The following is a 24,610-nucleotide window of genomic DNA, read 5'->3' as shown; positions in this document are numbered from 1 at the left end:
TGGCCAACATTTAAGAAAATCAGCCTAATGTGTGAAATTGTGTTCATTAAACATTTTACATACACCATGGTTAGGATGGTCAAATGGTGAATCATAACGATTTTTACACACATAGACAAGCACGCATTTCCAACGATTCACCATATAATAGAAAAGTAAATCCTATTATTCTTTATGTTTTGTGGTCAACCGTGCATAATGTGTGTTTTCAATGGGGAGATGTGCAATGATTTACCTTTACCATGAATAGGCTTTCACACTTTCAGTGTACACAGTTATACCCACTGAAGAGACAACGCAAATCATGTTTAATGAAATGTGCCAATTTGAGATTGCATAGGCCTAATAATAAAGGTCATTATCTATAATGCTCATAATGATCGGTATTTGTTTAACTGAAAAACAACATTTTTGAATTGTTTATATTTTCTTTTTTATCGATCAAAAATAATGACAATCATGAAATAACCCTGAACTTGCACACCAATCATTGACCATGTTAGTTAAAATATTATTGAATGATGTGTCCTATACATTGCGCATGTGTCTTTTAATGTGAAATTGGACTTGAACTTGAAACATATTGAACAGCAAGTGACATTTGCACTTTTATTCTTCCTTCTTTTTTAATGCATTATTTTCCTTTTACTTAGATTTTTTGTTTTATCTTCTTTTATTTAATTTTGGCATTTTCTTTCCTATTTTGTTTTGGTTTCGTTTCTTTGTTTCTTATATCTTTTATTGTTATTTTTTTTGTGGGGGGGTCTTTAATGACTTCTTTTTCTTTTTATTTGCTTGAAATCTTTGAAGTTTACTTTTGTGGGGTCAGGAATTACTGGTTTGGAAGGAGAAGTTTGGCAATGCATTGGACATAGGGTGGTAGATGTTGTTGCATTATTTTGCTATCTACTGCAGATAGCATTGACAAATTTGCATCCCACATCCGTGTGATGTTTAATTGATGGTGCCCTTAGTGTTATAGCAAATATAAAAGATGGTCCATGATTGTCCAAAAACATTGTCAACTTTTTAGCTATTCAAATTGCTATGTTTTAAACTGTTTGGGGATATGTATCAGGTATTTTTCGTCTTATTCGACTTAAATTATTCAAAATTTGATGAAAATATATGTTTAAAGTGACCGATCCCTGAAATATTTGTGGATGTAATGTAATATTATTTATTGCATGTGTTCCTTATTATATATAAACTAACATGTCCAAGTTTCATTTAAATCGCTCTACTGGATCTGAAGTTATGATCCCAAATGTGAAAAAGCAAACACTGATTTTAGAATTCCTCAGACAATCTCAGAAAATATTGTTCGAACACTTTAAAGGCCTTATTGGAAATAGTCCCCTTCTACCCCCGTACAATGTTGGCATACCCAATATGCTCATCTTCACATATCTTCTCCCAACATTGATTGGTGGGGAAAGGGGAGGGGATATGCTTAAGATGAACATTGAGAGAACTTTATTATAAATCTTAGTTTCCAGTGACTCATATAGCGTGCGCACTATACTAAAATGAACATGGGGATTACAGTGGGTGTTCGAACACATTTTTTCCGGGATTGTGGTTGTTCAATTCAATAGGGTTTTCTGCAAAATGCAGCTTTGTAAATGTTTTTTACTCTAATATAAGAAACTGAAAATTTATTATTTCCGAGTTCCGACTGAGTTTGCTTGATCGCATCACATATAGTATTGGAGACAAGAAAAAGGTAACTATGTCAGCACACATAGTAAATGTTGCAAGTAAGGTTCTAAGTGAAGTGTCTGAGACATGCCAGGTTGGCATATGGCTTATGCACTGTTGACACTTCCATTTTTATTTTGCACATTTCAGCTGTCATTGATTGGAGCATCGGAAATCTTCTAATCCATAACCTGGTTTCACTAGTAGTTTTCCCTGGCACCTACCAGGATCGTTATGAAGAAGAAAACCTCATGTGGAATGCTGGTATTGAAGTAGAGGAAGCCACCAATCCTGTCTTAATCGATAATGTAGTTGCAGGATCTGAACGTGTTGGGTTCAAGATACGTGGAGAACCTTGCTATTTGGAACCAAACCCATACACAGACTGGAGAGGAAACGTGGCACGTGGGACTCTTCAGGGGGTTAATATGTTCCCTGAGAGTTTGAAGGATTGTGCAAAGATTGCCAACTTTGAAATCTATAAGAGTTATGACTTTGGCATCTACATACAGGTTGGTAATTCTTTGATTTGTTTTCAGAATCTTATTTTCTTCAATAGGTAGAAAAATAAACAAACCAAAATCCAGGCGGCGTAGGAAGCGCAACACGTGACGTACGGTGCTGGCGAAGATACAGGGCTGAGAGCCCCATTCAAAATACACGGTTAGCAATTACAAATGGAAAATTAACATACTTACAGTGTGGTACATTGTCGTACCCCGACGGTTTTAGAGTAAGATCATTTTGCTTTGACACCACATAACAAATTTAGAATTGTTTGTGAAGATTTCATGATTATGTGTTAATCCAATGGCGACCTCAAAATTGGCGATATCGCTTCCATCACCGCCTGCAAAATCACGAAAAAAAATAATAAAAGCGCCATCTTTATTTTAAAGTCTTGGATTTTCATCAAACCTTTACACTGCTGCATATGAAATTTGTTTCTGTTCATATCATAGAACTTTTAAAAGGGGTTGTAGTGCTTAGCTGGAATAAATTGAAAAAATTGAAAAAAGGACCCATTCATATACCAAAATTGGCTTTAATAGAAAAAGGGGTCATTGGTATACTAAAAGGCCGAAAATGCTACCCATATTTGCGGCACAGAGTGTAATTTGGTTGAGTACAAATTAAATAATTTTCTTATAGTCATAATTGTCTACTCTCTCAGTGTGTAATTGTGTCTCACATTGTCTAATGCCCTGCTAGGGTGGAGCATATGTGACCCAATCTAATCCACTCAGGCTAAAGTCAGAAATTTTGAAAATTAAATTACTACCATTACTAACTTGCTTAGTAAAATTACTGATGTTGAATCCCCAGGTGTCTTGAATACTTGGTTGCAAAGTTATGAACCTTTTATATGTCCATTTTCTTATGTATTTTATTGTTTTTTCTCCTCACTTTTTGCTTATATCTCAGTTTTATTATTGCAGACATTAGCCTGATTGGACCAGATCTCATATAGGTTTCCTTCTTTCTTCATTAAGGAATAAACAATTGACAAAAGAAAGCAGTCATTATATGTACCCTCTATTAAACATTTTAGCAATTTGTACTTCGCGACTAATTTGTCCTCATCTTAATCTTTACTATGTTTTCTATGTATGTAAAGAGCAAGCAGTTTAAAAACAACAACAACAACACACTGAACATAAGTAAGGTTCTGTAATGATTCTTTGCAGGTTAAAGACAGTGTGATCATTACTGATGTCACCCTGGTAGACAACAAGATTGGTGTGATGCCGATGATATACGAGCCAAACACCCTCTCTCATCAGACGTCAGACAAGTTTGTGCGATTACAAAATTCATTAGTCGTCGGCATGAGTCCTGATTTTGAATGCAATGGCATTGATGATGTAAGTTATGTATTTTGCCCTTGGAACATGGATGAAGCAACCTCTTCAATATAAAGTCTACACCTACAAGGCTTTACCCATGTTCAAGGGCCAAAAGTACATTAAAAAAATTATGAGGTTTTCCCGCCCAGTGAGATTTCACAATTTATTTAAAAGCATGGTCAGTTTATTATGATTAATAGTTTTGCCATGTTCATCAATTAGATGTAATTAGTGCAAGGAGTTACTGAGTTCTTAATTTCCAGTCACAGAAACCAAGACATCAAATGCAACTTTCCTTTTGTTAAACTTGTCGCTTAAATTGATTGTGATCTCTGCCACCCACATCCAATTTCATCTGAAATGCACCCTTAATGGCATATCGTAAAAACTTGATACTTAGCATATGTGCTTACTATCGAGCGCTTTTGAAAACATGAAATTGTACCAAAGTGTGGCGCTTTACCAACTGAGCTAATGGGGTTGAGACACACATTTGCAGGTTTGGGTGTTCGTATATAACTATATGTGTATTGATGATTTGCTCAAAAGCCTTTACACTTTTGTGGATGGGGCTCTTCTTGTTTGTGTGTTTTAAAAGAGCTCGATAGTAAGCACATATGCTAACTATCGAGTTTTTACGGTATTGTGTCTACAGTCAATTTTACACCCTTGTATGACATAATTCTTGCAATACGGTTAACAAGGTAAGGGGGCTCATATCATAGCTATGGCTTTTTTAAACATTTGTATACTGTAAAGTAACACTGTAGATGTTGAAGAAAACTGTGGGATAAAAATATACAGAGAACAGGCAGATTTCCAATTTATCCAACAACATAACCAACTCAATACATCAAATTTGGCTGTTCAAGTAACCCTCTTTTGGGATATCTTCTGAAAAAAGTTCCCTGTTTATTTCAAAAGATAAACTGTTACTCTGTGGAACAGTACCTTATTTGATCTCTTATTTGATTTAATTTGACACAAGCACATAACTACTCCCCATTCTAGAAAAATGCAGCACTATTTTTTTTTTAAATTAAAAAAATATTATCTTACTTTACCAAATGAAAAATACCTAAATCTGAATCCTTTACATAGTTCTAACTGGCAAATAAAGTCAAATTTGAATAGTTTTGCAATTTCATGGGAAATAGGCCAAAAACATGCAATTTTGCATGATTTCTGACAATTTCAGTCACAAAATTCAAAGACTTTAAGTTGGCACAAGTCTAAGCATTCAAAATATGTAGTACATTGTATATAGGCTATAAGTTTGCTCATAAATTCAGTATTCAGTAATGATAATTGGTGATAATTGGTTATAAAAAACAAAACAAAAAACATGTTTTCTAAAATTTAGAATGCATTACTAGAAATTAGTCTTAGTACAAGACTTTGGGCTTGATTGTCACAACATACTAAAAACACTATAAAACGCGTGATTTTGGCCCTTATTTCCAAAAATTGGCCAAATATTAAAATTGTGAATTTTGTTGCCACTATGTTTCACTTGGCAAAACAGGAATAATATTTTTTTAAATCACAAAAAAATTAGTGCTGTTTTTTTCTAGAATAGGGATTAGGCCTAGTCCATTTTCTTTTGAGGGTGATCCATATATCATACATTTTTTGTATAATTTGGTTCATGTTGTTTACCATTTGTTTTTGTTTTTCCATAGAGTGTACCAGAGAATGCAGGACAAAGTAGCAAGCAGCGTGGACCACGTACACCTTCAGGCGGCCATGTTGGATTTGTGTACACCACATTCCAGTCTTCAATTAATGGTGCTCCATTTAAGTCATTCCATGGTGTTGAATTTTATCCCGCTGTCAGTGGGTTGTCACAGATTCAGAGTAAGTTATATAGGTATTAAACATTTCAACAGTTTAGCACTGTCCCTCATATTTTGTATGTTTAGATGATGATGATTTTTGATTTTACTTGATAAATGCATTTTTGACTTTCTGTATTATTGACTTATAATTCTAGTTAGATGGCGAGGTCTTTTAGGCCTTATTGGCACTCTACACTTTACCTCCATTTTCAATTTGTTTGTTGTATTTTTATGGATATGATAAGGAAATAAAGCTGAATCTTGAATCTTAACATGAAAATATTTTGCTCTCTAATATGTTGTTAGTGCCACATGTTTTCATGTAGGTGGCATATATTTGGTTATTGTGTGGCAGGAAGAAACCATAAAATGAAGAAAATTGTTTTTTATTGTGTTTTTGCCCGTATTTTATTACTTTTCTGACAACTAACAAAATGGCCACCAAAAATCATTAGGTAGAGCTCTGCAACAAATCTAATTTTACATAACTATGCATATTATGGGTTTCTGAGACAAGGTTTAGTCTAATCATACTTAAATATACAACCATGTTGACATGTACCTTCCAGATACCATATTCAGTGGATTCCAAACCCAATGTGGCCGTTCCAATGCTATGATAATGACCAACCCGGCAAGCGGTGATTACCAGCATCCTGTGCAGACATGGGACATCTTCAAAGAAAAAGCTACAGTAGACTCCCAGAATATATTATGGTTTCACAGACCAGACCTTGGGTTGGTACTTTTCTTGTACAATTTATTAGAACATGATGTCTATTGTATTTTGTATACTTATGCATAACAATAGAAGAAAGTTTAATAACAATGAAGTTACAATGTAATGGCAAAAACTATTTGTGCAAGGCAATGATCTTGTAATTCGTTAAGCTTCTGTAAGTCAACTGAAATAATATGCAATATTAACAGTAGTGAGGCATTTGTCACTACAATCCTGGCATTCTCTCGGTCCAGCTGACGTCACACAGTGGAAAAAGCCTTGTAAAACCAGTGTGCGCATGTGCAGTTCCCTTCCTCGAGCTGGTTGCATGCGGCGCTTGTGCAAAGGGGACAATGTTCCCGGATGTCCGACCGAGAGAATATTAATTTCAATATAAAGTAGCAATATTGCTCACTATTAGGTTTGTAAAAAAAAAAAATTTTAATTCAGAAATGTATTTCTTCAAAAGAAGCAAATGATTCTGCCAGAGTAGATCCTGTTTTGAGTATTGAGCTATTGCATATGAAATCCATACAGCACTTTTGAAAGTCACGACCTTAATCTTCCACACAGGGCGTGTGAATTTCAAGTGGAGCTGTCTAAATGGGAGACATGTTATATGTGCCGTTTTGTGTGAGCATATAACATTTGCCTGGAATGTGTGCATGTACAGGCTGACATGATAAATTTATTAATTTGGTGGAAGGGGATAAACATTGCCATTTTATTTTGTAGTTTTATTGCGGATATCAAGAGATGTCAACAGGTATATCATTGATCTTCTTGTAATGTTCAGTGGCAATGATTAAACTGAAAATTCCCACATGAAATATTCACACAAATTAGAAAATCTTTAGCTTGTTTTCGTTGTTCAATAGGATTCAATTATTTTTTCCTGTTCTCCACCACTGTTTATTAAACAACTCGCATGTCTGTGTTGTTTACTTCACTTGCCCTAGTGCAGTAAACCACAAAGATGATGCAGCCACATCATTGTTTTACAATGTCGGAACATGATGGAATCCCTAAATGATGTTGATGGTTAAAAAATGTAAACTGTTACATGGATGTGTGCTAATCATTTTGATCACCCTGTATCACCCTAAAAATGATAACATTGCTTGAGGGAGTTAGTGCTAGATGGCCCTATCTGCAATAGCTGCCCTATAGACATTTAACAATTTCTGCATCCTATATTATACAAATCTAAACATATGACACCTGGCAGCTATTGCAGGTGGACACTAAGTATGGTATAGTATATTTATTAAAAAAACACATTGCAGCTAAATGGCTGAATTACATGGATTTTACAATTTGATTTAAATAGTATAAAAACATCAAATAACATTTTAAAGACACATTTAGAAATTGTAAAAACATCAAATTACATTTAGAAAAATTGCACACGAGAAACATTTAAATATATATAAAAAAAACCATCAAATATTGCACATTAGAAATACATGTAATTAATAATACTAAACAAAAATGAGACCATGGGGGATTACACAGAACAGACCAGCTGATTTAAAAGGGGCTAAATTTGGAAAGGGGGGATCCATAATGAGCAGACCAGCTGCTTGCAAGAAAATTGGATTTAAATATTTGAGAAAAAAATAGATAAAAATGAAAATGAAATAGCTATCACAGACAAAATTGCACTGAGCAGACCAGCTGCTAAAAGTTTGAATACCTGATAACAGGGGGGTCAACCAAATTAACACAAGATAATATTCAAAAACAAGATAATATTCAAAAACCTGGCAGCAAAATGAGTTGAAAAAATACAATAATACAATTGCACTCAAAAGCCCTCAAATAAGCCCTCAAATTAAAGTTTGTTACGCTTATAATATTCAAAATTATTTGGTTTTTATTACTGCGCATGTCGATAAAGTCCCAACTTACGCTCACATAAATTCACATTCACACAACGCAACTGGTGTAAGTGCCATGCCAAAACTATGTGCATGCCATTCTATATCAATACCCAATGTTATGAGTCAATTTTTACGCCTGTTATAAGCCAAACAAACTTTACAGATAAAACTTGTTACCATCTTTTGATTGAATCAATTAATTACCATGAATAGTTCAGTGAACCCATCTGACTGTGTAGACATGGATTGTGATGCAATGAAGAAAGCCATGCTGCAAGATTTGGATGGCACTCTTCTGGGATCAGTTGGCACGGTGATACCTCAGTCGGAATTTGAGTGGGATGGTGATCCGCGACGTGGTCTGGGAGACTACCGGATACCTAAGATGATGTTAACTAGACCAGATGGAAGTAGGATACCAGTGAAGGATAAGTGTCCAAATAAAGGTATTGCAATTGTTATTATTCAAAGGATATAATTAGATGGCCATTCAGAGATCCGCCAATCAAATTCCCGACAAATGTTTTCTGTTTTACACTTTTTAGAATAGTTACTAATATCTCAAGTAACTTATACAATGCACCGGCGTGTCCAGGATCTTTTCTTGCGGGGGCTCAGCCCCTCTTTCAGATTTATGCGGGGGGCTTAATGGCTAAAATCGGCAAGAAACAGCTGATTTTACATGATATTTAACAAAGTGCGGGGGGAGGGGGGGGGGGGAGGCTTCAGCCCCGAAAGCCCCCCTGGACATGCCACTGCAATGAATAAGCTGAACATTATGTTTTCATGTCAAAAGAAACAAATCTTATTTCTTTATGCCCATGCATAAGGAATTCCATTTAAATCCTATAGGGAATGTGATATCAAAAACGGATGTAACCCTGACATAACCATTCAGTTATTGTCATATTTTGTTGATATTTCTGAAAAGAAAATGGTTTAAGGGTACTTTCCCAATTTATCAATTGACCTTTACGGTAAATATCATAAGCCTTTGACGAGTTCTCAGGTGTACTCGCAAAGGCTTATGGGATTTACCGAAAAGATCAATCAGTAAAAAGCTTTATACTTTATGAAAGTACTAACCAATCACAAGTGAGCGGGCATTGTTGGATTCACTTCAGTGTAATGCGCATGCAGGCATTCATCACACAGTGTACGCGAACAATTGTCACACTGTTGGCAGCTGTGTTCATTCAAATGAAATTTTTGCTATAGGATGTACATTCCTACCAAAACCAAACTTGAATACACCCTGTGGATCTTATTTATTGTATTTTCAGTCCTGCAAATATGTGCAGTACATGATATAGTTTCAATTTATTGAGGTGTATTATATTATACATTGGTTTGCCTCAAGACAAGTTCAATAGTGATGTCGGTGCGTATTTTGCTGGTCAAGTATCAAATCAGTATCTAGAGCATACATGCACACGCAAAAGGGCAGTTTGTCATGTGCTTGCAGTACAACCCGGAAAGAGCATCAAACTTGAAGTGAACAAAAGAATATGGAAAATGGTAAATTGTAACAAAATATTGAAGAAACATGAACTATATATTGTTATAGAGATTAGGACTTTGAATTTGAAGGGGACTGGGTTTCTTACAAATTTCTTCCCATATGTTTTTTTTTAAATTTCAATTAGGCATATACCGTGGCTACAGTGGTCAGTGTAAATGGAGAGAACACTGGACAGCTTACGAATGTCATGGTCTTGACCACATGGCAATGGTCATTGAGAGCTTGGACCAAGACACAGAAACCAGACGCATCTCACCGGTGGCACTTTACTGTGATGGCTATGTAGATCTTATCAATGGACCTCAGGATCATGGCTGGTGTCATGGTTACACATGCCAAGAAAGAATTAGGTGAGATGATTAGTTTTATCACAATTTTTAAGTTATCTTTTTGCAGAGTTTGCTTAAAATGTGTAAATACAGCAGCTGAAATAGAATCCCTGTCTTGTTGTTGAATTGGATAAATTAGCAAAGTCGTGTGGTTTTTCCTGCATCCTTTTAACACCCTGATGAGGTGTCGAAAGTGATGTAACACTTTGAATAGGGTAATGAAAATTTTCCTCCCATCCCCTGATCGATGTTAAATCCTGTAATTTTGCGATCAAGCCATCAACCTGGATGTCAAAAGTCATGAGTTCAATTTTCTGGATTGTCACATAATAATATGCAATTAATTTTGCAACTTTGTTCATGTGTGCCTTTAGTACATGTAGTACCCAATATTTCAACATTTAAACCAATGGGCACTACCATCAGCCTCAATGAACTATTTTGATTGGTTATAAAGAGGGCTATATCATGTATTGAGCCAATCAGAGATATGGTAAGAATAGTCAGTAGGATTAAGCAGATTAAGTTTAAAATTCTATAAGCTCTATTTTGATTGATTACCTAGATGATTATATCATGTAATGAACTAATCAGGGGCACTGTAAGAAAGGCAGTAGTGTCCACGGGGTTAAAAAAAATAAGCTGTTCTTGATGAGCATTGTAGAAATTGTGGGTGCATTTACCTTGGTATTGTTTTATTCTAATTTCATACAAATTTAAAAGCAAATTTCAATATTCAATTAACAAATTTAAATCCTTTTTCTCCAATCATTTCCCAGCACATTTTACGCTATCATTGCTACTGGACAGGAATATGAAATCTACTTCACAGGCACAAATCCACAGAGTATGAGACTACACATGTTGAATGCTGTAGACTCACAGAAACTAGTAGTAGGCATATGGTATGCAAACCCACAGAGGCTAGATATCTATAGGGAGGGACTCTACGTATTACCTAATAATGGTGGCTATAACGGAAAGGGTGAATTTATCTGGAAGAATGATTTGTCGCCTGAAGAATACAAACCATCTGTGGATTCTAATGTTTATGGAGAAAACTACTACAATCGTGATTTGCAGATGCTGTATATTAACGTACGAGGCAATGCGCCTGTTGATATACGCACAGCTCCTGTCGTCATAGTGAGATTTGGTATGCCTGCTTCAGTTTTGGATAATTTCTACGAAGAAGATCTTGTGAACAATTTAGTCGGGTACTTGGGTATTGACAAGTCGCAGATACGAATTGTGGATGTGATTGCAGAGGATAGTGCAAGACGACGACGTGCAGTAGGAGAAGGTGAATTTGAAGTTGGAGTTGAGATTGGAGATGGGCCTATTGCTACTATTGAGATTCCAGGGAATGAGGCTGTTAGTAATCCAACAGCACAACCACCATCACCAACACCAGGTAAATTTGAAAACAACAACAACAACAAACAAGTAAAATAAAAATGGTAGATATTATGTATATAATATACTCAATGACACTTTTGTGGTGAATAAAGAGAGCAATTGTAACTTTCTGAGAGACTGCTTTACAAATTCTTTTAAATATATCATTGATAATTTTATTATGCATTTCTGTATCCATGGTTGTGAGCAAAGTAATAATTCATAACTGGCTTAGAAAAGTTTTTAATGGGTTTTGACAAATCCATAGCATTTACAGATTAGATAAACACAAACTTCTGCATGGATTTTTGTTTCATTTTAGTACCTGTTGTGGCCCCATTGGATTATGAAGCCTTGGTCTCCATACAAAGTCAACTTGCTAATGATATGCAGATGGGTGTGTTAAGTGACAAGATAAACATATCCATATCCTCTATGGCTATGTTGGATCCATTGCCAACACCTGTAGATCCTACAGGAGGACAAAGAGCTACTAATGAGACAGAGCAAGCAACTAATGGGACTAGGTAAGTTGAGGGACATGGTAGGCAATGTCCTAGCAATATCCTCTATGGCTATGTTGGATCCATTGCCAACACCTGTAGATCCTACAGGAGGACAAAGAGCTACTAATGGGACAGAGCAGGCAACTAATGGGACTCTGTAAGTTGAGGAACATGGTAGGCAACGCCCTAGCGATATCCTCTATGGCTATGTTAGATCTATAACCCAACACCTGTAGATCCTACAGGAGAACAAAGAGCTACTAATGAGACAGAGCAAGCAACTAATGGTACTCGGTAAGTTCAGGGACATGGTAGGCAATGTCCTGGCAATATCCTCTATGGCCATGTTAGATCCATTGCCAAAACCTGTAGATCCTACAGGGGGACAAAAAGCTACTAATGAGACAGAGCAAGCAACTAATGGTACTCAGTAAGTTCAGGGACATGGTAGGCAATTGTCCTGGCAATATCCTCTATGGCCATGTTATATCCATTGCCAAAACCTGTAGGTCCTACAGGAGGAACCAGGGCTACTAATGGGACAGAGCAGGCAACTATGGGACTTAATAAGCTTGCCTTGGTTATAATGTAATTGTTGATGTGTCTTTGTAGGTTCGATGAAGAGGAGGGTGAAACTGAGGAAGACCCAACTTTCTCTGATGGCATTATATATCAAGTGGTTTCTTCCTTGAGGATGCATCTCCAACCAGGTGGGGCCAGTGATCATGAAGCATTTGATGTACAACCTCAAATTCAAGCACTTGACAGTCTAGTAAGTACTATATCAAGTGGTTACCTCCTTGAGGGTGTATCTCCAACCTGGTGGGGCCAGTGATCATGAAGCATTTGATGTACAACCTCAAATTCAAGCACTTGACAGTCTAGTAAGTACTATATCAAGTGGTTACCTCCTTGAGGGTGTATCTCCAACCTGGTGGGGCCAGTGATCATGAAGCATTTGATGTACAACCTCAAATTCACTTGACAGTCTAGTAAGTACTATATCAAGTGGTTACCTCCTTGAGGGTGCATCTCCAACCTGGTGGGGCCAGTGATCATGAAGCATTTGATGTACAACCTCAAATTCAAGCACTTGACAGTCTAGTAAGTACTCTATCAAGTGGTTACCTCCTTGATGATACATCTCCAACCTGGTGGGCCAGTGATCATGAAGCATTTGATGTACAACCTCAAATTTAAGTACTTGACAGTCTAGTAAGTATATTGGAGCAGGAGGAAATTTCTTGATGATGTTTTATTTACCCAGTGTTTATAGACAGTAATGGGCACTTGGCAGTCTAGTAAGTTTATAGGAACAGGAATAAATTGCTTGATGATGTTTACCCATAGACAGTAATGGGCTAATCCGTTTAAAGTCCACACTCCCCCTGTGGAAGATCTTCCACAGGAGGACACACCCTGTGGAAGATCTTCCACAGGAGGACACCCCCTGTGGAAGATCTTCCACAGGTTCCACAGGGGGTGTATGAATTTTAAATGTGAATAGCATATATTTATCAACTCTTTTTGACAAATAAACTCACCCTCCCTCTGTGGAATTCAAATGGAGCTGCCTAATGTGTCCATTAATTCTATTTGAAATCCATAAGAAATATAGTGAACCTGGCATCATCAAAGGTTCTGGTGATCCTTGATGTCTGATATGCTCAGTGACTAGTTATAAAATTGAGCATTGGTGTGGGAATACTATGAATAAAGTGTCTACCAGGCTTAACCTTTAAAGCCACAGAATGAAACATCAGATGTGAAATGCCGTGGTCTCTAAAACATGCCATTTTGTAGCCTATTGTAGGGCAAATTGGGTGGCCTAGTGGGAAATCAGACCCTAATTGTAAGACTATGCATGTGCTCAGGGTGAAATTTACACCTACTCATGTTACTCTCTTGCCATTTCCCTGGGAAACTTACAATATTACTCTGTCATTTTTCATTGTGGAAACATTGTTTTGTTTTTCTGTACAGGGAGCTCATGTTACACAAGTAGGCACACCAGCCAAACCATGGCATCTAACAGCATCAATATACTCTGACAGCACAGATGGGGATGCCAATCTCCTTGGTAACGTCACTCTTCCATTCATCAATGGATGGGTTAACTATACCAACCTAGCCATCAACATCCTCACATCAAATGTGGTCCTGCAATTCACTATCACATACCCCAATACATCTACTATAAATGTTGCGTCTGCAGAATTCAGCGTAGAGCCCAGGGATTTCTACCCAGTCATTGTTGAGTCACCGGGTGAAGTGTTTGTGAGTGAAAGCTTTGGTTTTGTGGTGGAAATGAGAGATGCAGTGACATCCGCAGTGCCTGATGGATTTGATGAAAAGGTAAGAGCTGTGTTTAGGTCCGGTTATATACAACACTACAGCAACGCTTTAAAAATGTTGAGAAGAGTTATTGTAAAATATATTTTGGCAAACATTTTGCAAGCTATTTTGACAACACTTAAATACCATTATGTTAGGAAGTTTTGCAGCAAGTTTTTAAATAAATATTATTTTATACCCTATTAAACGTTTTCTGTCAAATGTTTTTGTGTTTGCTGGGACATTGTGTATTAATTTTAGAAGTAAGAAAACAATAGTGGAAGTTTACTGATCAAAGCCATAAATGTCAAGTGTAATAAAATTTTCTTAATGAAATGTATTTTACCAATGATTAATACTTTAATTTCTTGCAGGGTTATGAATGGCATGCAGAAGCATCATTATATATGCCTGACAACTATGTAGGCCAGCTTCAAGGGGACTTACAAGTGACCTTTGACCTAGATACAGCCCAAGCCCATTTCCAAGACCTCACCATCAACTCACCTGGCTACCATTACATCATTGAAGTCAATATCCGGACGGTACCCAGTAGCATTTATAAATATCAATTGCTAGTGGAACCATTTGATGTGGAGGATATTACTCAACCAGAGCATAGTGGAAAAGCCAGTCGCATCACATGGAGGTTTACGGGAGATTATGAGATGGTAGTAGCGGGATTGGAGGAGCTTTTTATAGCTAATTTCTTGAATAAAATCGGGCCTCGATACCCCAATGTGACAATGAGTGATGTTGAAGTATCATCAGGTAAATGTTACTTTCAAGTAAATAGGAGTTCATTCACAAGTAAGGTATGAGTGCACAAACCGGCTCCATTCAAAATCTGGCATAGATATGCACAAAGAATTTATACAGTATGTACCCAAGTTTTAATGATACCTGCATCCCAATACCAATTAGCAAACTCTAGCTGCAGTCTTTAATATATTACCACCCAGAATGAGGCTAACTGGGACCTGCTGCAGGGCCAGTTGGTGTTGGGACACATGTATCAATTCCATTTGAGTAAATACTGTATGATTTGTTTACCATTTGTTTTGTAAATAGCTGCACCACATTTTATTGGGGGCAGCCCCAGTAGAGTGAGGCTGGTTTATGCACTCATACCTAACAGTGTTTACTCAAATGCGCATTTTTGCTAACATACCATGAGGTAGAGATTTTTTCCCCATCATGTCAGAAGTGGTTCATCCATTTATTATGTAGTGTCATCAGTCAGGTAAACAAAATATTTTTACAATTAATTGCTGCAAATGACGGGACTATATCATGTATCAGGGAAATTTCATTTATTTAATTAATTTCAGGTTCAATCCTAGTTGAGTTTGATATCCAGGGTGACACAGAAGCGACACATCGTGCTATGTATGATGACCTGTATAGTGAGATTATCATGATGAATTTCAATGGTTACACCCTATATGCTGATCCTTACATGCTGGTGGATGGAAGGGAGTACGACCCAAGGGTATGTTGTCATTTGTTAACAGACACTTATACATCACTTGCAGCGCACCTCATGACAGCCAAGAATGATTATAAATATGCTTCCCCAATGTATGGAAATGCTATAAATGGTATTATTATACTACACAATTTTTTTGATTAACCTATCAAAGGGGGGACTGATTTTTATATCAACAATAGAGTATGCACTCTTAAATGCATTTTAGGCTGTATACAGTTAAATGGGGACGGCCTCCCGTAGCAGCAATAGGCCTATCCACAGTTGGAATGTAAAGTTTCATATAATATCCACATTTGCCAGCAAACTCCTACACACCCCACCCACTGTGTGAAATGCAAAGATATTATAACCAAAGATTCCCGGGCAAAGATTGCCAACTCAAAATTGCATCATATCTGCCATCTAGGTTTGTCACAGCAGGGTCTTAGCTAGGAATTGAGCTGCCCGCGGCGCGTCATTTGAATAAAATTGCCTGTCCTAATTTGACCTTTAAAACATTTACCAGATTTCTGAAGTCTATTAGGGGTTCAAAGAGTTCAAATATGTGTTGCTATGGCCTTGTTTTGCAAATCTGGTCTACTAAAAAAGTCAATAGCCCTTCTCAACCCCTACATTTATAATGTTAGCATCTGTCAGAGGCATTAATTTTGCCCATCCAAGGAGCAAACTCTTGGTCCAAAATGACGGGCAGACGGGTGGCTAGCTATGACACTGGGCAGCAGATAATTTACATCCGGCTTGTCAACAAGAGCCCGAAATTGAATGATAATATGCGTCTCTTTAAGCTTTAGCTTTTCAAAGGTTTGCGCATGCAATGTATAACACACATTTTTGGCACAACAAGAATGCAAGCAACCACATATTTTGAATCAAAATTTGCACCGAGCCAAATAATCTAGAGGTATATTAACGCGGCTGTGTACTCTAGACATTGTTTCTTTCTCCAAATTGAGTTTTTTTTGATATGTTTGTACTTTGTCATGTTTTTTATAAATACAAGGAATGAAAATCCAGATTTGTAAACTCCAACTGCAATATTTTAAGGATTTTATTTCACTATTCCACTCGTGTTTGAAATTGAAAAGGAAAGAAAATCTTTGTTGTACCAGCAGGGTACACGCGCGCAAAAACGCGTCGCGTTGCGTATCGCGCAATTTGTTAACGCACAAATACGCTACGCATACGCGACGCTTATCTGCATGCGCTGGCGCATCTTATGGAAGCACCGCGAAGCGCTTGATTTCACAAAACCTAGCGGTCAAATGGCTCCGTTTTAGCTGATAAAATGTGGGTTTTTTCAAGTTCTTTCCCCCGATTTAAATATCAATTTATGAATGGATTTCGCTCAAACTTCTCCTCAAGGGGCTGTGGATTTACCCGATGTTCACGTAATATAAGGTACAAAAACGAAAACTGCCGCATTCTCCTGTGAGATTCGATGAAAGTGCAAAATGTGACTACTTCAAACTTCAACAGCCATTATTTCAATGTTCATTTTCTCGGTAAAATGACGATTTAGGTACACGATAACTCAATAAATACAGCATCTATAGGTAAGCAGATATGATCATCGTAAAAAGTATGATCGACTCAAGAAACGGTTTTCTCATTTTTTTTATATTTTGGTCTATTGCCGATTTTAGGCATAATTTTGTGCAAATAGGCATTTGTGAATTTTAAAAGTTCAATTTGATGCCTTATATGGTCAATATCTCAAAAAATAAGGCCAATATCAAAAAAAAATAAAAAACCGCTTTTGGAATGGGGCCTCAAGATTGAGATAAAAGCAAAATAAAATATTTTGGAAAGAGTGTTTTTTGTTATGATGTACCTAACAAATATTGCCAAAAACTCACTTTTTGTGATTTTATTCATAATTGTTGTTTTTACCCCAAATCTGTATTTATATTAAGATTTATTGATGTCTTGCCTTCATAAAAATGTATACTTTTATATGTCTTATGTGAATAATTACAAAGTTATTGCACTTTTACTACATGCATGTCTGAGAGTACACAGCCTCCTTAAGTTGCCTCCATGAGTGAGGCGCAAACATGGTGGAGTCGGTACTCCCTGATTCTACTTCATTTGTAAAATGTCACTTTCTAGACTTTCTGTTTAAAAATATAAATGGCCGCGTCCAGCGTTGGTATCTGCAAATGGTGTTTTTTTAATTAGAATTTTTGAATTTGATTTTACTGACTGTTTGCTCATCGCACCTCTTTCATTTTGCATCATACCTTAATTTGCAGGCAGTGGCGGCACCATCTAACACTTTGTTGTTCATCATATCAGCTGTGCTGCTAGCTATTGTCATCATTATTGTTATTCTTGGTGTCATTTTGTACAAGAAAACAAAGAAAGGTCAGTATAATAGATTCATATAATAGAGGTACACTGCTGGCCAGCTACATCATTGGTACTTTAGAGTATCTGTGCATACCCTTGAGTACCTGTTTGGTACTCAATAAATTATGAGCCCCCTACTTGAAGACTATTGTGTCAAAAATTGCTTGCCCCCCCCCCTACTTGAAGACTATTGTGTTAGATAGAAAATGATCTTACTTCCACATATGCACTCCCCACCCCCAATCGTCCATGTGAATTTTGCTCTATTTGATCAAAACTGACACGACCCTTTTATGCACACACCCCTACAATATTTCCTTATTAAAGCCATATTATAACATTTGCTGAGGAGGACGCCCTCACTGAATTTTTTTAATTCATTTATTTAATTTTTTTACACGATTAAATTGTACTTTATTAAACCAATATAGCCTGCAAAAATCAAGACTCTAGGTGCTGTAGTTTTGTCAAAATCCGAGATTTTGAATTAAACGTCGGAACCGGTGCTTTATTATTATGATGGAATTATTAGTCGAATGCATACACGATGTTCATAACACAAAGTACGTACACGGCGTGTGGGACGGTGATATACACAACAAAAGGTCGTACTATAATATGACCGAAGGAGTGGTACGTATTGGCGTCATGTGCGCTGGTAGTAAATTCCAATTTTCTTTACTTTACCATAGTTGTTCAGCTCAAAAATAAAAGGGGATATATCTGAAAGTAAAAGCTAACATTTTATGGCAAAGAAATGCTAATCTATTTTGTTTGAAAATGTTATAATATGGCTTTAATAGTAAAATGATTAAAAACCCACATTTTGATTCTTTGTGGAGCCAGCAATACCTACAGAGCTGCCAGTACAAGATTTGATGCCAGTCCTGGTCTTTTTGCACAGAATTCTGATAAAGATGAAGATTTGAATTCCTTGACAGATCATTCTCTCAAATATTCACATATAGTTGTTTTAGCATAACCTGAATGTGGCTTACAGTTTTTATATAGGATTATTTACTAAAATGTATGTGTGTTTAAGGTTAGGCGAGGTATTGTTGGTCGTTGCAGCCAAAAATTTGATTTTCATTATCTAAATCAATATATAATATATAATATTGAAAAAAATAACACTATAATGTTTTGCAAAAGTTCATTCTACAAATCATATACTTTGAAATATTTATTTATTGTTGTGAATGAGTTCTGTACATTTTACAAAAGTGTTATTGTTTCTGCGCTCTTTACAACATAACTCAAGAAGCACAGGACCTACAAAAATATATCTGTGATATTTGAATTCTTCTACATACTTGCTATGAAATGATCAATTCCATTTTTGCCAAAGCTCACTACCAGTCGCAAGATGCTGTGAACTACCAAATCGCAACAGTTTAAAATAGTTGCTAACCTTAAATATAAATTTCAAGCTAAGGGAACAACCCAAAAGTTTGATGACAAAATGATAGTGCCTATAAACGAAAGTGCTTTCATTAAAAGGCTGACCCTCCCTCCCTTCCTGTCTGAAACGCAAGTATGAAATATAGAAAAGTCCAACCTCAAAAGATCAACTTTGACCAATATTCTAACTATTTTGACCCCCTCCCTATAACAAAAGTACTGTTGGTTTTTTTTTAATGTCATCAAAATTTTGGTTTGTTCCGTAAATGCAACCATAGAAATTGTAACCATAAAAGTATAGTTCCAACTAATAACACGCTTGATGCAAATGTTTCTCTGTAGGTAAAAGAATGTATGATGAGACCATATCACTACACTCTTTATCTCCTTCTGATAAGGAAGTAAGTCAGAGTAGCCAAAGTATAAGAAGTTTGAATTCCCCAGTATTAATGATGAGAGGTAATAACAGTCCTCGTCGTACTCCTGAGGTAAAAGTGAAATCATTGCCACCTGGTCACTCAGAGGGACAAGAAGAAAAGAGTAAGTGTAATATCCTCTAAATTTAGTGTGCATGCATACAATATGGTAACACACAGCAGGGCTATTTCAGTTGAAATCCATACACCCCTTTTGGAAGACACTCGTTTCTGAGTTTGATTGACAGGTGATGTCAGACGCAAATTAGTATTTTTATCTCTGGCTCCAATTATAATAATAATCAATTGAAACTGCTTTTAAAAGTTTGATGGATAGTATCCTCGTGACTTTTTTCAACCATGAATGTTATTTTGTCTTGTATTTAAAAAAAAAACCTTGAACCAATATTTGAATTCAGAATGTATAAAAGAATATGATAGGGTATCATTTCTACTGTATGGAAAGTAGCATCTAATAAGGCCTTAAAAATTGTTTGATTTAATAGCGTAACCGACAGACCCTAAAAATAGGCCTGACCCTAGATTTTTTTTTTCTTATTTATTGGCAAATTTTTTAAAAAATTTAGGGAAAAAAAATGAAATTTAAAAAAAAGGAAACAAAAAAGTTTCAAGGCCATTATCATACGTAATTTGCAGCTTAAAATGTGGGTGACCGACCTACTCTAATTTTTTTTTATGTTACGCCATTCAAGCAATTTTTTTATGCCTAAATGTGATCTAATTTAATCCTTGATAAGTATTTTCTTCAGATAACAAAAAATTATGTGCCTGAATTCATGACATTTTTAGATTTCATGATTGCTTTATGTGTGTTTATTCAAGTGCTTGAAGACCGTCAGTTGATGGCAATCATGGCTCGCAATGAAGATGGCAGCTTCACTAAGCTACCCAATAGCAGTATCAACCAGGTCGGAAGCTTGTACGATGTACGACAAGACTTAACAAGCGCCCTCAAAGGTCAGATTCTAAATGGAAACCGATTTGTCATGATGGATGAATCGTTGGTTGACATATCCGGATTAAAGGAGAAGAAACTAGTGGTATCAGAGATGTATGGTAGTGAGTGTGTCTTCATTAGATGGCTTCCCCAAGCAGGTAAGAGAAATATCATCACAGTTGTATACTATCAGAGATGTATGGTAGTGAGTGTGTCTTCATTAGATGGCTTCCCCAAGCAGGTAAGAGAAATATCATCACAGTTGTATACTATCAGAGATGTATGGTAGTGAGTGTATCTTCATTAGATGGCTTCCCCAAGCAGGTAAGAGAAATATCCTCACAGTTGTATACTATCAGAGATGTATGGTAGTGAGTGTGTCTTCATTAGATGGCTTCCCCAAGCAGGTAAGAGAAATATCATCACAGTTGTATACTATCAGAGATGTATGGTAGTGAGTGTGTCTTCATTAGTTGGCTTCCCCAAGCAGGTAAGAGAAATATCATCACAGTTGTATACTATCAGAGATGTATGGTAGTGAGTGTGTCTTCATTAGATGGCTTCCCCAAGCAGGTAAGAGAAATATCATCACAGTTGTATACTATCAGAGATGTATGGTAGTGAGTGTATCTTCATTAGATGGCTTCCCCAAGCAGGTAAGAGAAATATCATCACAGTTGTATACTATCAGAGATGTATGGTAGTGAGTGTGTCTTCATTAGATGGCTTCCCCAAGCAGGTAAGAGAAATATCATCACAGTTGTATACTATCAGAGATGTATGGTAGTGAGTGTATCTTCATTAGATGGCTTCCCCAAGCAGGTAAGAGAAATATCATCACAGTTGTATACTATCAGAGATGTATGGTAGAGAGTGTATCTTCATTAGGTGGCTTCCCCAAGTAGGTAAGAGAAATATCATCACAGTTGTATACTATCAGAGATGTATGGTAGTGAGTGTATCTTCATTAGATGGCTTCCCCAAGTAGGTAAGAGAAATATCATCACAGTTGTATACTATCAGAGATGTATGGTAGAGAGTGTGTCTTCATTAGGTGGCTTCCCCAAGCATTTAAGAGAAATATCATCACAGTTGTATACTATCAGAGATGTATGGTAGTGAGTGTGTCTTCATTAGATGGCTTCCCCATGTAGGTAAGAGAAATATCATCACAGTTGTATACTATCAGAGATGTATGGTAGTGAGTGTGTCTTCATTAGGTGGCTTCCCCAAGCATTTAAGAGAAATATCATCACAGTTGTATACTATCAGAGATGTATGGTAGTGAGTGTGTCTTCATTAGATGGCTTCCCCAAGCAGGTAAGAGAAATATCATCACAGTTGTATACTATCAGAGATGTATGGTAGTGAGTGTGTCTTCATAAGATGGCTTCCCCAAGCAGGTAAGAGAAATATCATCACAGTTGTATACTATCAGAGATGTATGGTAGTGAGTGTGTCTTCATTAGGTGGCTTCCCCAAGCATTTAAGAGAAATATCATCACAGTTGTATACTATCAGAGATGTATGGTAGTGAGTGTGTCTTCATTAGATGGCTTCCCCAAGCAGGTAAGAGAAATATCATCACAGTTGTATACTATCAGAGATGTATGGTAGTGAGTGTGTCTTCATTAGATGGCTTCCCCAAGCAGGTAAGAGAAATATCATCACAGTTGTATACTATCAGAGATGTATGGTAGTGAGTGTGTCTTCATTAGATGACTTCCCCAAGCAGGTAAGAGAAATATCATCACAGTTGTATACTATCAGAGATGTATGGTAGTGAGTGTGTCTTCATTGGATTGCTTCCCCAAGCAGGTAAGAGAAATATCATCACAGTTGTATACTATCAGAGATGTATGGTAGTGAGTGTGTCTTCATTAGATGGCTTCCCTAAGCAGGTAAGAGAAATATCATCATAGTTGTATACTATCAGAGATGTATGGTAGTGAGTGTGTCTTCATTAGGTGGCTTCCCCAAGCAGGTAAGAGAAATATCATCACAGTTGTATACTATCAGAGATGTATAATGGTAGTGAGTGTGTCTTCATTAGGTGGCTTCCCCAAGCAGGTAAGAGAAATATCATCACAGTTGTATACTATCAGAGATGTATGGTAGTGAGTGTGTCTTCATTAGGTGGCTTCCCCAAGCAGGTAAGAGAAATATCATCACAGTTGTATACTATCAGAGATGTATGGTAGTGAGTGTGTCTTCATTAGGTGGCTTCCCCAAGTAGGTAAGAGAAATATCATCACAGTTGTATACTATCAGAGATGTATGGTAGTGAGTGTGTCTTCATTAGGTGGCTTCCCCAAGCAGGTAAGAGAAATATCATCACAGTTGTATACTATCAGAGATGTATGGTAGAGAGTGTGCCTTCATTAGATGGCTTCCCCAAGCAGGTAAGAGAAATATCATCATAGTTGTATACTATCAGAGATGTATGGTAGTGAGTGTGTCTTCATTAGTTGGCTTCCCCAAGCAGGTAAGAGAAATATCATCACAGTTGTATACTATCAGAGATGTATGGTAGTGAGTGTGTCTTCATTAGATGACTTCCCCAAGCAGGTAAGAGAAATATCATCACAGTTGTATACTATCAGAGATGTATGGTAGTGAGTGTGTCTTCATTAGATGGCTTCCCCAATTAGGTAAGAGAAATATCAACACAGTTGTATACTATCAGAGATGTATGGTAGTGAGTGTGTCTTCATTAGATGACTTCCCCAAGCAGGTAAGAGAAATATCAACACAGTTGTATACTATCAGAGATGTATGGTAGTGAGTGTGTCTTCATTAGATGGCTTCCCCAATTAGGTAAGAGAAATATCATCACAGTTGTATACTATCAGAGATGTATGGTAGTGTGTGTGCCTCATGGATCAAGTGTGGTACTATAGCTATCAAGAATGCAAGCCAAGAAGACCAGATTATATTTATTTATTTTTTGATTATTTTTGTTTTTGTTTTATTTTGACAAAAATAATTTAGAGCTGTAATTTTAGCAACAATATTGGGCAATTTCAGTTAAAATCCATATACCTGTTATGGAAGACATGGCCTTAATCTTGCACACAGGGAGTTTAAATTTTAAATAGGGTTACCCTAATAGGTGACTCCATTTGAAATGTACACTCCCTGTGTGGGAGATAAAGCTCATGTCTACCATAGGGGGTGTATGGATTTCAACTGGAATGGCACATTAGACATATCACAATCATAGTTACCATATTGTTTGTGTATTTCTCCTTTACAGATGTGATGAGAATGTGTGTGTGTGGTGTGGTAGGCGAGTATTCCTGCAAGCTGTGTCATGTACAGTGGTATTGCAGTCCTCACTGCCAACCTATCACAATCATAGTTATCATATTGTTTGTGTATTTCTCCTTTACAGATGTGATGAGAATGTGTGTGTGTGGTGTGGTAGGCGAGTATTCCTGCAAGCTGTGTCATATACAGTGGTATTGCAGTCCTCAGTGCCAATCTATCACAATCATAGTTACCATATTATTGTTTGTGTATTTCTCCTTTCCAGATGTAATGAGAATGTGTGTGTGTGGTGTGGTAGGCGAGTATTCCTGCAAGCTGTGTCATATACAGTGGTATTGCAGTCCTCAGTGCCAATCTATTACAATCATAGTTACCATATTGTTTGTGTATTTCTCCTTTCCAGATGTAATGAGAATGTGTGTGTGTGGTGTGGTAGGCGAGTATTCCTGCAAGCTGTGTCATGTACAATGGTATTGTAGTCCTCAGTGCCAATCTATTACAATCATAGTTACCATATTGTTTGTGTATTTCTCCTTTACAGATGTGATGAGAATGTGTGTATGTGGTGTGTTAGGCGAGTATTCCTGCAAGCTGTGTCATATACAGTGGTATTGCAGTCCTCAGTGCCAATCTATTACAATCATA

At 36.7% G+C, this 24,610-nt stretch overlaps 1 protein-coding gene across 1 annotated transcript in view; it reads left to right on the top strand.

Moving 5' to 3' along the window:
* Window positions 1-24,610, top strand: part of LOC140150283 (fibrocystin-L-like) — a 74,853-nt gene that overhangs the window by 48,751 nt on the left and 1,492 nt on the right. The window contains 17 exon segments of the mRNA XM_072172289.1: window positions 1,852-2,213; window positions 3,390-3,566; window positions 5,231-5,405; window positions 5,956-6,124; window positions 8,204-8,436; window positions 9,637-9,862; window positions 10,621-11,255; window positions 11,562-11,767; window positions 11,982-12,175; window positions 12,358-12,521; window positions 12,743-12,849; window positions 13,729-14,100; window positions 14,454-14,850; window positions 15,411-15,571; window positions 17,824-17,935; window positions 19,664-19,861; window positions 20,581-20,853. Coding sequence (XP_072028390.1) covers window positions 1,852-2,213; window positions 3,390-3,566; window positions 5,231-5,405; window positions 5,956-6,124; window positions 8,204-8,436; window positions 9,637-9,862; window positions 10,621-11,255; window positions 11,562-11,767; window positions 11,982-12,175; window positions 12,358-12,521; window positions 12,743-12,849; window positions 13,729-14,100; window positions 14,454-14,850; window positions 15,411-15,571; window positions 17,824-17,935; window positions 19,664-19,861; window positions 20,581-20,853 — 4,161 coding nt within the window.

This window comes from Amphiura filiformis, chromosome 4, assembly GCF_039555335.1.
Source record: "Amphiura filiformis chromosome 4, Afil_fr2py, whole genome shotgun sequence".
In the NCBI taxonomy this organism is placed as follows: domain Eukaryota; kingdom Metazoa; phylum Echinodermata; class Ophiuroidea; order Amphilepidida; family Amphiuridae; genus Amphiura; species Amphiura filiformis.
The sequence above is the reverse complement of the archived record's forward strand: the minus strand, read 5'-3'. Positions and strand labels throughout refer to the sequence as shown.